Source organism: Lupinus angustifolius, chromosome LG10 (assembly GCF_001865875.1).
Source record: "Lupinus angustifolius cultivar Tanjil chromosome LG10, LupAngTanjil_v1.0, whole genome shotgun sequence".
NCBI lineage: Eukaryota > Viridiplantae > Streptophyta > Magnoliopsida > Fabales > Fabaceae > Lupinus > Lupinus angustifolius.
In genome coordinates, this window is record NC_032018.1 from 5,606,250 (window position 1) to 5,621,507 (window position 15,258).

The 15,258-nt window shown below is 35.2% G+C and overlaps 1 protein-coding gene across 2 annotated transcripts; it reads left to right on the forward strand.

The window, feature by feature from the left end:
- On the forward strand, positions 3,371 to 14,566 carry LOC109358504 (probable sodium-coupled neutral amino acid transporter 6). 2 transcript variants are annotated; one of them, XM_019602767.1, is made up of 5 exons: positions 3,371 to 3,922; positions 8,429 to 8,581; positions 12,845 to 13,048; positions 13,545 to 13,955; positions 14,329 to 14,566. In XM_019602767.1, exons 1-5 carry the CDS (start codon positions 3,505 to 3,507, stop codon positions 14,376 to 14,378), a joined length of 1,236 nt encoding a protein of 411 aa, XP_019458312.1. In that variant the 5' UTR covers positions 3,371 to 3,504; the 3' UTR covers positions 14,379 to 14,566. The 2 variants fall into 2 exon arrangements, with proteins under 2 accessions (XP_019458312.1, XP_019458311.1); XM_019602766.1 differs by having other exon boundaries at positions 3,373 to 3,922; positions 13,545 to 14,010.

A 15,258-nucleotide genomic window follows, 5' to 3' on the forward strand; every position in this document is an offset into this window, starting at 1 on the left:
AGCAAAGAAAATTGTCTTTTCAATTGACTACTACTGTCTCAAAAACTCCTTTTGATCTTATTCATGTGGATATTTGGGGCCCTTATAGCATTTCATCTATTCAGGGTTTTAAATATTTTTTAACTATAGTAGATGATATGTCAAGATACACATGGATAAAATTGATGACAACTAAATCAGAAACAAGGGCTCAACTTGTTGGTTTTATCTCTTACATAAAAACTCAATTTGGCATAAATGTGAAAGCTGTTAGATCAGACAATGACAATGAATTTGCCATGACAAAATTTTATAGACAAGAGGGGTTACAACATCAATTATCTTGTGTTGAAACACCCCAGCAAAATTGGATGGTTGAGAGAAAACATCAACACATTCTAAATGTTGCTCGAGCTTTAATGTTTCAATCTCATTTACCAATAGTTTTCTGGTCTTATGCTATTAGCTACGTTGTTCATCTTATTAACATACTGCCCTCTAAAGGATTAGCATATTTTTCACCATCTCAACTTTTGCATAATACTAAACCTGGCATCAATTTTTTGAGAGTTTTTGGTTCTCTTTGTTATGCTTCCACCATTCAGGCTCATAGAACTAAATTTCAGCATAGAGTAAGAAAATGTGTTTTACTTGGTTTAAAAGAATGAGTAAAAGGGTATCTTTTGTTAGATATCAATACTAGGGAAAATTTTCTATCAAGACATGTAGTATTCTATGAAAATATATTTCCTTTTCTTAATAGTGACAAGGATCTTGAACTTCAATTTTTAGACCCTGTGGCAAAATTAACATCCCATAGTTCACCTATTTTTCTTGATATCTATGATCAGCAACCTCTAATTGTTACACCAGCTCTCATTCCTCAGCATGTTGCACTTCCTAATACTGGTCTTTTATCTCAGCCATGTACTAATACAAATCCTACATCTCAAAATCCACATAGAAGATCTAACATGCCCAAACATAAACCCTCTTACCTAGAGGACTATCATTGCAGCATGCTAACTACTTCTTCAGCTCATCAATCTTCTACAGGTATATCGTATCCTATTTCAAATTATCTCTCATATAATACTTTGTCATCCTCTCATAAGTTCTATGTTCTGCATCTTTCCCAAATCACTAAACCTAAAACCTATAACCAAGCAATCAAACATAATTGTTGGAGGAAGGCTATGGACTAAGAAATTGCAGCTTTAGAAAGTACCAAAACTTGGACTGTGACTGATTTGCCTCCCGATAAGCAATCTATAGGGTGCAAATGGGTGTACAAAATAAAGAGATTATCTGATGGGAGCATTGAAAGATACAAGACAAGGTTAGTAGCCAAAGGCTACACACAACATCATGGCCTAGACTATTTTGAAACTTTTTCTCCTGTTGTAAAGCTCACATCAATAAGATTGGTTTTGGCCTTGGCTGCTTCAAAGTGTTGGTATTTACATCAATTGGATGTAAATAATGCTTTCTTACATGGGGACTTGAATGAGAAGGTCTACATGTCATTGCCTCTTGGTTATACAACATAAAAAACAAGACAGGTTTGTAAACTACTTAAGCCTTTGTATGGACTTAAACAGGCAAGCAGTCAGTGGCACCATCAATTGACAACTACCTTACTGTCCTTGGGTTACACACAATCCAAATCTGACTATTCTCTCTTTGTCAAAAGTAATTATGATCATATCACTGTATTACTCGTTTATGTGGATGATATAGTTTTGGCAGGAGATGATATTAAAAAAATCCAAACTGTGAAATCACTATTGGATGCAAAGTTCAAAATCAAAGATCTAGGCCAACTCAAATACTTTATAGTTTAGAAGTGACAAGATCTCAACAAGGAATCATTGTGTCACAAAGAAAGTATGTTCTAGAGTTGTTAGCAGATACAGGCTTGTTGGCTTGTCAACTTGTTTCCACACCCATACAACTTGGAACAAGGTTTTCTAAGTCAGAAGGAAAACCTTATTGTGATTTTCATGCTTATAGAACACTGCTTGGAAGATTGCTTTATCTTACCAACACAAGACCAGATTTATGTTATGCTGTTAGCACCCTTAGCCAATTTGTCTATGATCCTATGGAAAATCATTATGCAGCAGCATTAAGAGTGTTGAGGTACATCAAGAATAGTCTAGGACAAGGCTTGTTCTTTTCTTCACACACAGATCATACTCTCAAAGCTTTTAGTGACTCGGATTGGGCAACTTGTCCTGAAACCATGAGATTTGTCACTGGTTTTAATGTCTTCTATGGTTCATCATTGATCAGTTGGAAATCAAAGAAGCAGGAAACTATCTCTAGATCATCTACTGAAGCTGAATATAGAGCCATAGCATCCACAACCTGTGAAATCCAATGGTTGCTCTACTTACTTCATGATCTGAAACAACCTCTGCAGCAACCAATTCCTCTATATTGTGACAATCGCTCTGCCATACAAATTGCTCAAAATCCAGCTATTCATGAAATGACCAAACATGTTGAAATTGATTGTCATTTCATAAGGGATAAAGTTCAACCTGAAGTCATCAAACTTATGCCAATTCCCACAGTGGCACAACTGGCAAATCTTCACACCAAGCCACTGCATCCAACATAATTTCAGTTCCTTTTGTCCAAGCTGAGCATTAAGAATATATATGATGCAACTTGAGGAGGGATATTGGATGTAAATAGTTCAGTTTTCTGTTATTGTAAATTAAGTTACAAAGTTAGTTACATGATTAGTTTTGCACAACTGTAGGGTTATTAGATAAGCTTGTATATAAGATGTACTCTTGATCATTATCAATACACAATTATGATTGATCATTTTCTTGCCTTATAACATAAGTCGTAACGATACGAGTAACAGTATTTTAAGATTGGGAATGAGTTATTGTACGATTCCGAACACATAAATCGTTTGAGTTTGATCATGACTTGAATCAAATTTATAATTTAGGTATTATGTAATATTTTTTCCCAATAAGGGGATTGTATTTACAAATTTGATTTTAGTTTATTTTTCCTAGAGGTACTGAAACGTATATATACCATTATACCATATCATATTCACCAAAATTATTGTGTCTATTAAATGAACAAAAAACTAAAAATAAAGGCATTGTTGGGTTGGAATAAACATAAAATTAGAACTTTATCTAATTGAGAGGATGAATTAAGAGGATAAAATTTAATAAAACAAGTTCACAAAAAAATTAATCCCCCCCCTCTCCTTATAAGTGTGCTATTGTAGAAGGTTTTTTGTCCTTAGGTAGTATTAATTGATAGATATCATTATATAATTATTTTGCAAAATTTAGAAAAGAAAGATGCTTCACTTAATTAAAAATAATCATCGACAAAAACGAGCATAATACAAGTTCATTATTGATTCGTCAATAATAGGTACCAAATTCCTCAACGTCAATTTCCCGCTATACGAAAATCCCAGAAACCTGGAAATTATCGTATCTCCTTGACTCTCTCTATCTCTCAAGTCTCATCCTTATAAAAATGAGAATTACATTACCCTTCTCTATCCGCAAATCTCGTCGAACCAACACCAAAACCATTCCTCTATATCCATCTCTCTCAAAACACAACAACGACGTCGTTCAACACGGCTTCGATGGCTCATCTTTCATCGGCGCCGTTTTCAACCTTTCCACCACCATCGTCGGTGCCGGAATCATGGCTCTTCCCTCCGCCGTCAAACAATTGGGACTCATCCCTGGTTTAGGGATGATTATTCTTGGAGCAATGTTAACCGAAGCTTCAATTGATATTCTGTTGAAGTTCACACGTGTGTCGAAATCTACAACGTATTCTGGTGTTGTTTGTGATTCGTTTGGTGAAGTTGGACGGATCCTTTTGCTTCTTTGCATTATCGTCAGTAATATTGGAATGCTTGTTGTTTACATGATCATTATCGGTATGTTATCGTAATTCTCATTCTTTGTTTTTTTTTCAATAGTTTTTGTAGGCAAATTTAATGTAGAAAGAGTTTGGATGCGTTAAGTATTTGATCTAAGTTAGATCTTAACACTCATACATGTATATTTGAGAGATCCCGATTTAAGAGTCTGTCGGTAGCTGTCGGTGGAAATTCATCTCTAGATTTCGTGTCGTAAATTGTCTGAAACCTTTTTTTTTACAGTAGGCGTTATAGTTGGAGTGTTCTTTTTTAAAATGTTTATTAGTTGAGTTTGACGAACATCTTTTTGTTAGGTTTCACAGAAGAGTAATATATATTAAGGGGAAACATTTATATACATTAAGTTATTATTAACTATTTATTTGTATTATTTATTTTTAAAGATTAATGATAATTAAACATAAATTATGAGTGATATAGTAGTTATAAAAATTTATATACATTCAATATATTATCAACTATTTATTTATATTATTTATTTTTAAGAGTTAATTATAATTAAATATAAATAGTGAGTGATATGAATTGTAATAAAACCGAGTACATAAATTTATATATGTTTCTTAAATGGAAGTATTTAAATCCATATTAACCTGATCAATTATTCATGTTAGGCCTATTTAATGAATCCAGATCTTCTATTCCTAATTCATCTTAGGACTACTTAAATATAAACACGTGGATATTAAATTAGAAAGAAATGTCATTTTTTATTTGTCCTTAAACTCTGACTGATCGGAGACAAAGCTTAATGTTCCTATTTAATTAAGCAAGCTTAGGCTAGAGCTTTAGAAAACTTTATTTATATATCCTCCGTGGTAAGCTAAAATATTTGTATATTTTTTATCAATATTTATTCCTGGTGTAACAGTAAGTTTGTGGTAAAATGACCAAAAGGTCACATCTTATAAACATTTTCCTTGCTTATAAGGACTCTGCATATCTACCATCTCCACCACTAGATGGAAGGTACTGGGCCGCCCTTTATATTTATATACTCGACTAAGAATTTATAGTATATCAAGACCCAATTTATATTCACCAAAAAAACCCAATTTACTAATTATACTTTTTGCATAATTTACTAATTATACTTTTTGCAACGGTAACAATGATATTCTAACATTTAACCTTATAAATAGCTAAATCTTCATATATTAGCAATTTTATATAACACAATAATTTTGTGAAATAGTCATGTTAAAACAAAAAAAATCCAATTGTTATATCTATTTAAAAATTATAAATGAATGTCAAAACAATAAAAAATAATAAATAAGTTTCTCTACCTATATACTAAGATCTCGCGTCTAGATCCTTAATTAACCTTTCTAATTACATCAGACTTTTATATGATTTCATAAGCAAACAACAGGGTTAGATCAAAGATCGACAAATTATGACAACTTAAGTTGTTCTTTGATCAATTTTTTGATATACGTCAATACATGAATTAAAATGTAGATGAAAAATAAGAGAGATAGAAACAGTTTGATATAGAAGTTAAATTAGTTATTCAAATAACACTAGTCTGAAACCAAATCCTTTGAACTCCTTGGGCTCTTCATTTCCTAATTCAGTTCCCGGTTGATACTGGTCCCTTTTTCATTCAATCCTATGTTAGCTATGTTTTATCAATTCCCACTAATTAACCTTTGCCAGTTTCTAATTTCTTCAGATCTCATTCTCCAGTGGATTGTTTTCTCTGGTTTCAATACCAAAAACTTTTTTCTGTTACAAATTGCAAAAATATATGGCCTGTTAAGTTTGAGGAGCTCTCAATGAAATCAAATTTAAACTTGCAATGTCAAATTGTCAATCATCAATTATCATCAAGCAAAAGTAGCAGGTGCAATAATCTTAGTTCTCCTATATTAATCATTGCTTTAAATGCTTCTCATCTAATATGATTTATCTTCTACTCTGAATTATCCTCTTTTATCTGATTGCTTACTCTTATTTTTATTTGGGGGCGGGGACCTTTGGTGTGATAAATCAATTTTAGAGACTGGGAACTCGAGTAGTCTCGTAGCTGATCAATCGGTTTTTTTATTGAATGATTGGTTTATAATAATTAAATGTACTCTCTTAGCCACTCAGTTGTCATGTATTCTTATACCCAATTATTTGATTACATTCAGTCAAGTGAATTGGTTTATAAGAAATTGATTTTCCAATGACCTATTCTTATGATATTCACAAATCATAACCATATTAGTCATTTGTGGTTATACTATCTTTTGTGCTGAATTTCTGGCAATTCAATCATGATATCAATTTCTCAATGTAGGGTGAGAGTCACAAATTTTAGATTTGGATAATCTTCCAAATGTTGAATTATGTGATGGTTTTAAATATGAACTAGTTTAAGTTTATTTGTCTGTAGTTTATTTGAGAGATAACAATGGGAGTTCTCATGTAATCACCAATGATCAAATTTGTAGTAATATTAAGAAAGACGTGGTGGACTTGAATGGAGCTGAAAACATAAATGCTGCTAAAAGCTTTTTGAATTTTTTGTTGGGCAATTTTTCTGTGACAAAGAAGCTTATCAGTTTTATGAGAATTATGCCTATATAAGTGGGTTTTTGATCTGGAAAGGCCGATTTAGTTATAAAAATTGGAGAATGAATATGCCAGAGTTCTCGTCAGTTTCACCATTTCGTGATCAAAATTTTTTATTGATCCTTCTAAGGAACAATGAAATAAAGAATCTTTGAGATGCGTATGAAATTGAAATTAGGAAAACTCGTTGACATTTTACCAGAACAATGACAAGTTATTAGGTTTATATCCCACCAGAATCATGAGTTATTGCCTCCGGAGGATGTATAATTTCTTGCATTAACTGCAACATTCCTAAGGAAGATTATGAGGGAAGTCTGTTATTAAAAGAAACTGGTCTTTTATCAAGCAAATAAAATTTGTTATGCTGAAGGAAAATGTAAAGCATGCAGGTCCTCCTTTTGTTCACAATCACTTTCATAGTCTCTTCAATAAGATTTACCTAAATTATATGGATGATGATGCTAAATGCTAATTATCTTCTTGAGTTTTGTAAGGAGGACAAGGATGTCTCACTAGTATCATCATCCATATTATCTTGGCAAATCTTATTGCAGAAGTTATTAATGTCTTTGTGAAAAACTGAAAGATACCTATGCTTTATAAAAAAAAATTAAGCTGCATAAGGCATTATTCGATTTCCTGAAAGATCAGCTTCTTTGATTACAAAATTTACTCCTCATCTTTGAAGTGTTTGTGGTTAGATGCGGGAAAAGCAGAAAACTCTTCGGAGGCAATAACTCATGATTGCTGAGAAATATAAAGTGAATAACATGCCATTCTTATGGGAAAATGTCATGGAATTTCTTCAATTTCAATCTCATATAACCTTACATCCATATCTTGAAGATTCTATATTTGCTTGCTCCTTGTGTCAACAACTTTTTATCACGAAATCTTTCATGGTAATGACAAATTGTTAGGGGCCAAAATAGACCTGCTTGGAAGGTCTATTCTAGGAGGAAGAGAACAAGAACTGGGGATATTGGGCCTGCCCTTGGGTCTGGGAATATTGGGCTTAGTCCTAATTGATAGTTTTAGTCTTGGGTCTGTTTCGGGCTGGTCTAATTAGTTATTAGGATTAGAATAGTTTAAATAAGAGGTTTCTCATGAGGTTAGGGGTTAAGCTTTAGAAAATTGAATAAGGATGAAGGGTTCACCCTTGTAAGAAGGTTTCTTTCTTGATTTCAGAATTCTTTCAATAAACTTCAGGATTGTTTTTCTCCTATCTTTCTCTATTCTTTCTCATCTTGGTTAAATCCTGCCTATTCATTCTTTAATTTCAATTAATAAATCAACCTTTTTGTAATGAAACCCCACTCCTTTGTGGATAAAACTTGTAAGATCAATACAAGTGGTGACTCTCAACCTACATTGACAGATAGGTATCATTACAGGACTTCCACAATGTTGAAAAATTGCTATAACGACAAGTATTTGACATGATTTATAATTAGTGAAGCCAACCCCCCTCCAAAAAAAATAAGCAATGACAAAGGTTTAAAAGCGAAGACTTGATATTAGATGAGAAGCATCCAAAGAAAAATTAAAAGAGGAGAACTGATATTGCATCCTACCTGCTACTTTTGCTTGATGATGATTGACATTGCAGGTTTAGTCTCGGTTCAAGCTATGAACCTTAGGAGAACCGCACAAAAGCTAGCTGTTGAGGCCGGAAAGCCCAAGGCCATGTAAACCCTACACCAAAATTCTGTGCTTCTAATGTTGGACACAAATATCATGCCTTGCAATTGGATCCTAACATCCTATCATGCTCCGCAGCCTTGGCACCTAAGCAGGCAGACAGTGCACTATCCCTTTGAATAATCCGGGGGCAAACGCTGCAATGTTGGCATTACCACCTGTGGTGCTCGTTTTCAGCCAAGAAACATAGTGTTGTAACTAAACATAATGTTGTTTGTGACTGTGTTGTGACAGGGGATGTGTTCTCAGGAACTTGGTCAGAAGGAGTACACTATTCTGGAGTTCTGGAAGAATGGTTTGGTCAACATTGGTGGTCAACACGTCCAGTCTTACTGCTGCTCACGATGCTTCTAGTCTTCTTGCCTCTTGCATCATTTAGGCGTGTTGGTATGTTTATGTTGCAAAGTTGAGTACTTTTGTACGTTCTCTAGGATATTGTTTTCTAATTTCTAGTCACTTGCTGAACTCGTATTTCAGCTTACAATTTTACTTGTTCAAATAACAAGCAGTCAAATAGCAGCTATCTTTTACTGATTTGAACTTTCACCTATGGCATTGAGCTGTTGTTTTTATATGTGTACCTTTTAAAAAGGGGATGTGTCACTTCTCAAGTTTTATACGTGGTCCAACGGTTAAAATCAGTGTCGTCTGAGAATCCTTTTAATGGATTCAGAATTAGTGAAAACACCTAGCTTTATTGTACACAGCTTTCAATTTAATATTTCCACAAGGCAGAAAGGGCATTGGCCAACATATTAAAATTAGGGTACACTTACATTTAGAGTGTGATAGAAACCAGAAAATAATGCTAAGAATTTGGCAGAAAATAACAAAGAACTAGAATAAGCTTTACTCAAGACTTTTATTGATAATGTGTAGAATTATTCTTGAAGTAGAGACATAAAATAAAGTGTAGAATGCAAGACATAATTTAGTAAAAAACCTTCTACCCTGTGACTGCAGTCACACTCCTTAGTTCCTAATCTGAATACCTATGAAAACTAGCCCCCTTCTCCCTATTTATTCCCCTCAAAACCGTAATTACCCACCCATTAACTCCCCTTAACTGTTCACTTCCTTCTTTTCCCAAACTGCCTAAACTCTTTTCTATTCCTAACTGTCCAGCCCTTTCGATTTTTTCTCTAAAACACTCTCTTAATTGTAGGCCTATCAATACCCTCCCCAACAAGCAATACCTTGTCCTCAAGATGGAAATCAGGGAAGGTAGTTCGAATTAATTCAAAATCCTCCCAAGTATTTTCGTGGGTCGGAAGGGCAGCCCACTTGATTAAAACTTCAGTGTGTCCATTCAGTAGTTTGCGAGAACACAAGACTTTTTCCGGCACAACCAATAACTCCCATTCTTCCGTTAAGCCCACTAGTAACTGTTGGCTCGGAGCACTAGATGGAGGGGCAGATTTGAGTTGTGACACATGAAAAACAGGGTGTACCTTTGAGTAGTCTGGTAGCTGCAGTTTATAAGCAACTGTGCCGATACCCTCCAAAGTGGCGAAAGGTCCATAGAAATGAGGACTCACTTTCTCATTCACCTTGTGAGTCAAAGAACGAAGCTTGTAAGGTTGAGCCTTCAAATAAACCATATCATCCACCTGAAACTCTACTTCTCGTCTTTTCTTATCCACTTGATCTCGCATATGTTGTTAAGCCCTTGCCAAGTTAGCTTTGAGTGCATCCAAAATGGTATCTCTGGCTCCTAATAACACATCCACAGTTGTCACAGGTGTACTGCCACTATCAAAAGGGATTATCGTATGTGGGTCTCGCCCATACAAAGCCTTACTTCTTTAATAATCGGTTGGATGCTAGTGGGAGTTTGTGCTGCATGAGAACACAACACGCTCATCATACCGAACTCAACATAATAAGTTTCTGCTTCATTGTGCATCTCCTTCATGACTGCCTTCATTGATGCCACTGTTCTAGATAAGGCGAGGTCTCCTCTTACTTCGATTATTTTTCCATTTTCCTGAATTTCCAGCAAGTACCGCCCCGAATCCGCACTGAATTTACCCAAACTCTTCAGCCATTCGAATCCCAGAATGACATCCACTCCAACCAATTCGAATAGGTAAAAATCTTGGACAACCTTTATAGTAGGGAGTTATAATTCCACACCCCTACAAACTCCTTGACTACCAAGACGTTGTCCATTTCCCACTTCTACAAAGTACCCTTGTGTATTTTTTATGAGAATCTTCAATTCCTCCACTATTCCTGGAGCTAAGAAATTGTGGGAAGCCCCAGAATCCACTATGACTATGACTTTCCTACCCTTCACATTATCCCTTATTTTGAGGGAGTTTTTCGATGTCCTTCCTGCAATACTACTCACATTTAGTTGTAGATTGATCTCCTCTTGTGTTGGTTCCTCCGACTCCTGCTTAATTTTTTTCTTCCTCTTCTTCGTGGCCTAGTAGAATAACATGGAGTTGTTTATTATGACACACGTGGTCTGGAAAATACCTTTCATCACAACGGAAACAAAGATTTCGTCTCCTTTTCTCATTCTCTTCCTCTTTTGTTAAATTTTTGAAACTTGCTCCTCGCCTACATCCAGAGGAATTTTTTCCTTCATCGACCCTTATTCCCCTTTTGGCATCACGTTTTCAGACCTGCACGTATGTGCTTGGATATGTTCCCTTGGCCCCACATTGGTACTACTGTCCAGACCTGATTGTGGGTATTCCTGGGTCCTGGTCCCACGCCCAGTTAATGTGGTGTGGGTGAAACTGACTCCACCTGCTCGGGTTGAATACCTAGAATACCGACCCAACACCCTATTTCTCTTTTCCACCTTTTGTGCCGTCTCCATCAATTTCTAAAGGTCACCCGAACTCATCAACCTCACTTCAGCCTTGATTTCTTCCTTAAGTCCGTTCATGAACACCCTTTTCATGAACTCTTCATCCGCAAAACGGAGAGGGACAGAACGGAGCTCGAATTGCTCTCTGAATTCCATTATCGTTCCCCTTTGCCTCAGCCCCATTAACGCTTCATAAGGGTTTTTTGTTGAAGCCACTTGAAATCGGCTCATCAACGCTTGATGGAATAACGGCCATTGCACCGCTGCTACTATGTGTGATTCCCACCATTGGTACCAATTTAATGCCTTGCCTTCAAAACAAACCACCGCAGTATCCACTTTCTCTTCATCTGGAATGCGGTTGATTTTAAAATATCGCTCCACTTGGTATACCCAGCCGTGAGGATCCTCTCTAGTAAAGTATGGAACCTCCACTTTCTTCACACGTTCCTCTCTCGGTTCGCTGCATCATTGTGTAACCTTTCCATTCAGTAATCTTCTTTATGATTACTACTCTCCCCTGCTCCTTCTCTCCCCAATCCCTTAATTTCTCCCATTGTCTCCTCCAAATGATTGGTAATCGTTATCATCAAGACTTCCATTTGTTGTCTTAATGCCTCTTGAAACGACGTCTGCATCCCCTCCAATCTCTTCTCCATATTTTCCAATCTATTTTCCGTTCTTGTTGAAATCATCCAGATGCTGCCAAGATCGGGAGCTCTGATACCAACTTGATAGAAACCATGAAATAATGCTAAGAATTTGGCAGAAAAGAACAAAGAACTAGAACTAACTTTACTCAAGACTTTTATTAATAATATGCAGAATTATTCTTGAAGTATATACATAAAATAAAGTGTAGAATGCCAGATAGAATTTAGTAAAAAACCTTCTACCTTGTGACAGCAGTCACACCCCTTAGTTCCTAATCTGAATACCTATGAAAACTAGCCCATTTCTCCCTATTTATTTCCCTCAAAACTGTAACTGCCCACCCATTAACTCCTCTTAAGTGTCCACTTCCTTCTTTTTCCAAACTGCTTAAACCCTTTTCTATTGGCCAACCCTTTCCATTTCTTTTTCTGAAACACCCTCTTAATTGGAGGCCTATTAGAGTGGTTTCGGGCATTGTAATTACAATGGCAATAGCCTCGTTCTAGTCATGCATCTAAAAAAATTGAAATTGAAAGTCACCCTAGAGATCGCATGGCATTATATTCTCTCTCAGTTTCTTCTTTTCTTTTCCCCCTGAATTTCTGCTAATAGATAAATTGCTTTCCAACATGAACTGTCTCAATTATTGGGTAACGTTTTCTACCATAAGTGATGTTAGGCAAACTTAAACATGGTTAGAAAATGGATTCCTTATTTGTCTCTACATGCAATTAAAATGAAAAGGAAAAAGAAAAAATATAAGGTGGTCCCAGTTATTTATGTTTATGGCTAGTTGAGCTTATCAAATTGTTGGTTACTTTGAAGTTATAAATCACTGTGTTTGACTGTCATCAAGTTGGTGAAGTATCTATTTGTTTTGGCAACTACAAAAGGTTGGAGGATAAAAAATCCCTTCAACAAAGATAATACAAGAGGAGAAAAAACGGGGACAACATATTAAGTTTATGCACTGGTTCTACATAATATTTCACACCCTGTATAACTAATTTCTTGAACATTTCTGGACTTTCTTCCGAGTGTATAATTTATAATAGTTTGTTCTAAGACTGAATGAGTTAAACTCTTTCTGGTATTGCAATATATACACCAAATAAAAGTCAAAATATGAAGTAGTTTTTGATTTTCCCTTTTTCTTCTCTTCACTTTATCAGATTCACTGAGATACACATCAGCATTGTCCGTGGGGTTGGCTGTTGTTTTTGTGGTGATAACAGCAGGAGTAGCAACTTATAAGTTTATTGATGGAAGCATTGGGATGCCACGCTTAATGCCAAAATTCACTGGCCAGGAATCCTTTTGGAAGCTCTTCACAACTATCCCTATATTAGTCACAGCTTACATCTGTCATCATAACGGTAAGTGCTAAGTGCTGTGATAGATTCCAAACTTTGTCGCCAACCATTGAATAGTTAGCTATCTTTGCATTGCAAATACAAATTAAGAATATTTATTGATCCAATTTTTCAATATTTGAATTCCTTGACTTGTGATGAACTGATGATTACAATTAGAATTAGGTATTTGGTTTTTTGTTAATGAAGGAATTTCAATTTCATTATTTCTATTACTAATGGTTGTTTGCCATCAAAGTACAATCTAGTCTGATGTATAATACTAGCTTTTCTTTATCGTACTAAGTTACTAACTACTCATGTAAATAGAAACTTAAACTAATTTAACAGCTGATTGAAGGTCTTAGTTTATGGTCTGATATGAAGTTGAGAGTGCAACCACTTCAGTTGAAGATTATCCTGTATTTTGTGTTCTACTTTCCTAAAATTTATGACGTGAATCAGTTGCCAAACCTTTTATAATAACCTTACAGATCTATTTGTTCTAATTTCATTGCAGTTCATCCTATAGATAATGAACTTAAAGACCCTACCCATATGAAGTCAATAGTCCGGACATCACTCTTGTTATGCGCATCTGTGTATGTAGCAACCAGTCTTTTTGGATTTTTCTTATTTGGGGACAAAACACAGGATGATGTACTTGCCAACTTTGATGGTGATCTTGGAATTCCTTATGGTTCATTTCTTAATGATGTAGTTAGAATGAGCTATGGTGCTCACCTTATCCTTGTGTTCCCAATTGTGTTTTACTCCCTTCGCCTTAACGTAGATGGCCTTCTGTTTCCACATGCTATTCCTCTTGCCTTTGACAACCAGAGATTCTATTTGGTGACCATAGTTCTCTTGGTTTTCATTTTTCTTGGAGCCAATTTTGTTCCCAGCATCTGGGATGCCTTCCAGTTTACAGGTGCCACAGCTTCTGTCTCTGCTGCATTCATTTTTCCTGCTGCCATTGCTATTAGGTAAGTTTACAGTGATTAAATGAGTATGCTGTGAAATTGATAACATAACATTTCATTGGTAGCATTTGTTGCAGAGTGCAGACAAAACAGAACGAAACAGTGTCCTGTTGTAGTGGAACAAAAATGTTCTATTTTTAATGTCTCATGTTCTGTTCTATTTATAAAATACACCATACATGGAAATGAACCTCCATGAATCCATGTGTTCTTTCCATCCGTTTCGAGCACGTCAACCAAACTCTACCTTAGATCTCACCACAGTATTCATAAATAACATTATTGCAAAAATGTAATTAACTTGTCATAACTGTTTGGCAGGGACACACGTGGGTTTGCAACAAAGAAAGACAAACGGTTATCTTGGTTGATGATACTTTTAGCCATCTCATCTAGCACTGTAGCCATCTCTAGTGACTTGTATAGCATCTTCAGTAGTGAAGCAGGAGCAACAGCTAGAACCTGATATTATCAAGATTACTCAGATAGATGATACTGAAATCAAAATATCCTTGACTGGATTGTGTAACAATATATAAAGCAAGAAGGCAGAGATGCCGAAAATGAGAAAACAATGCTTCAATACCAAATTTGATTATTCGGTTGCTGTGGGATTTCACTGTAATCTTACTGACAGATTAAGGATGATAAACAGTCACTGCCAATCACTCACAACTAGCTGGGTCATCATGGTATGCACTGGCCAAGGATCTAAGGAGCAGCTCCTCCCCTCAGACTTTTCAAACAATTCTTACTAATATATAGGTATATTAACAACATCCTTTGTTTAAATTGAAATCCTTTGACTTATGTGAAAATTGAAAACCCAAGAGTTCCTGATCAAGTCAAGAATCACTTTCCTAGGTTCCCTCTTCTTCCTTTTACCCTTCTCTTGGTACTTTTCTCTTGTTCTCATGATCTTTGCTATTCTTCTTTTTCATTATACATAATGAATCTTATTAGTTTTTTATATAAATATTTTCTGATCAATTATTTTTATTTTGAAATAACATGTTACTTCAAAAGTTTGATATAAAATTATGTATCTTTATATTGTATTGTTATTTTCGGTTTTCTATTAGCAGTTTTAACTATAATCCCAGCATTTTTATGGGTCTGGATAATATACCACCTATTTGATTTGAAAAGATAAAATGAATTGTTTCTTTATATTCTGGATATCCTGTAGCTCTTTGTTGTGTCCATTTCCAATTTCTTGGTCATTGGGATTCATGGTCAATTCCTAGTAAT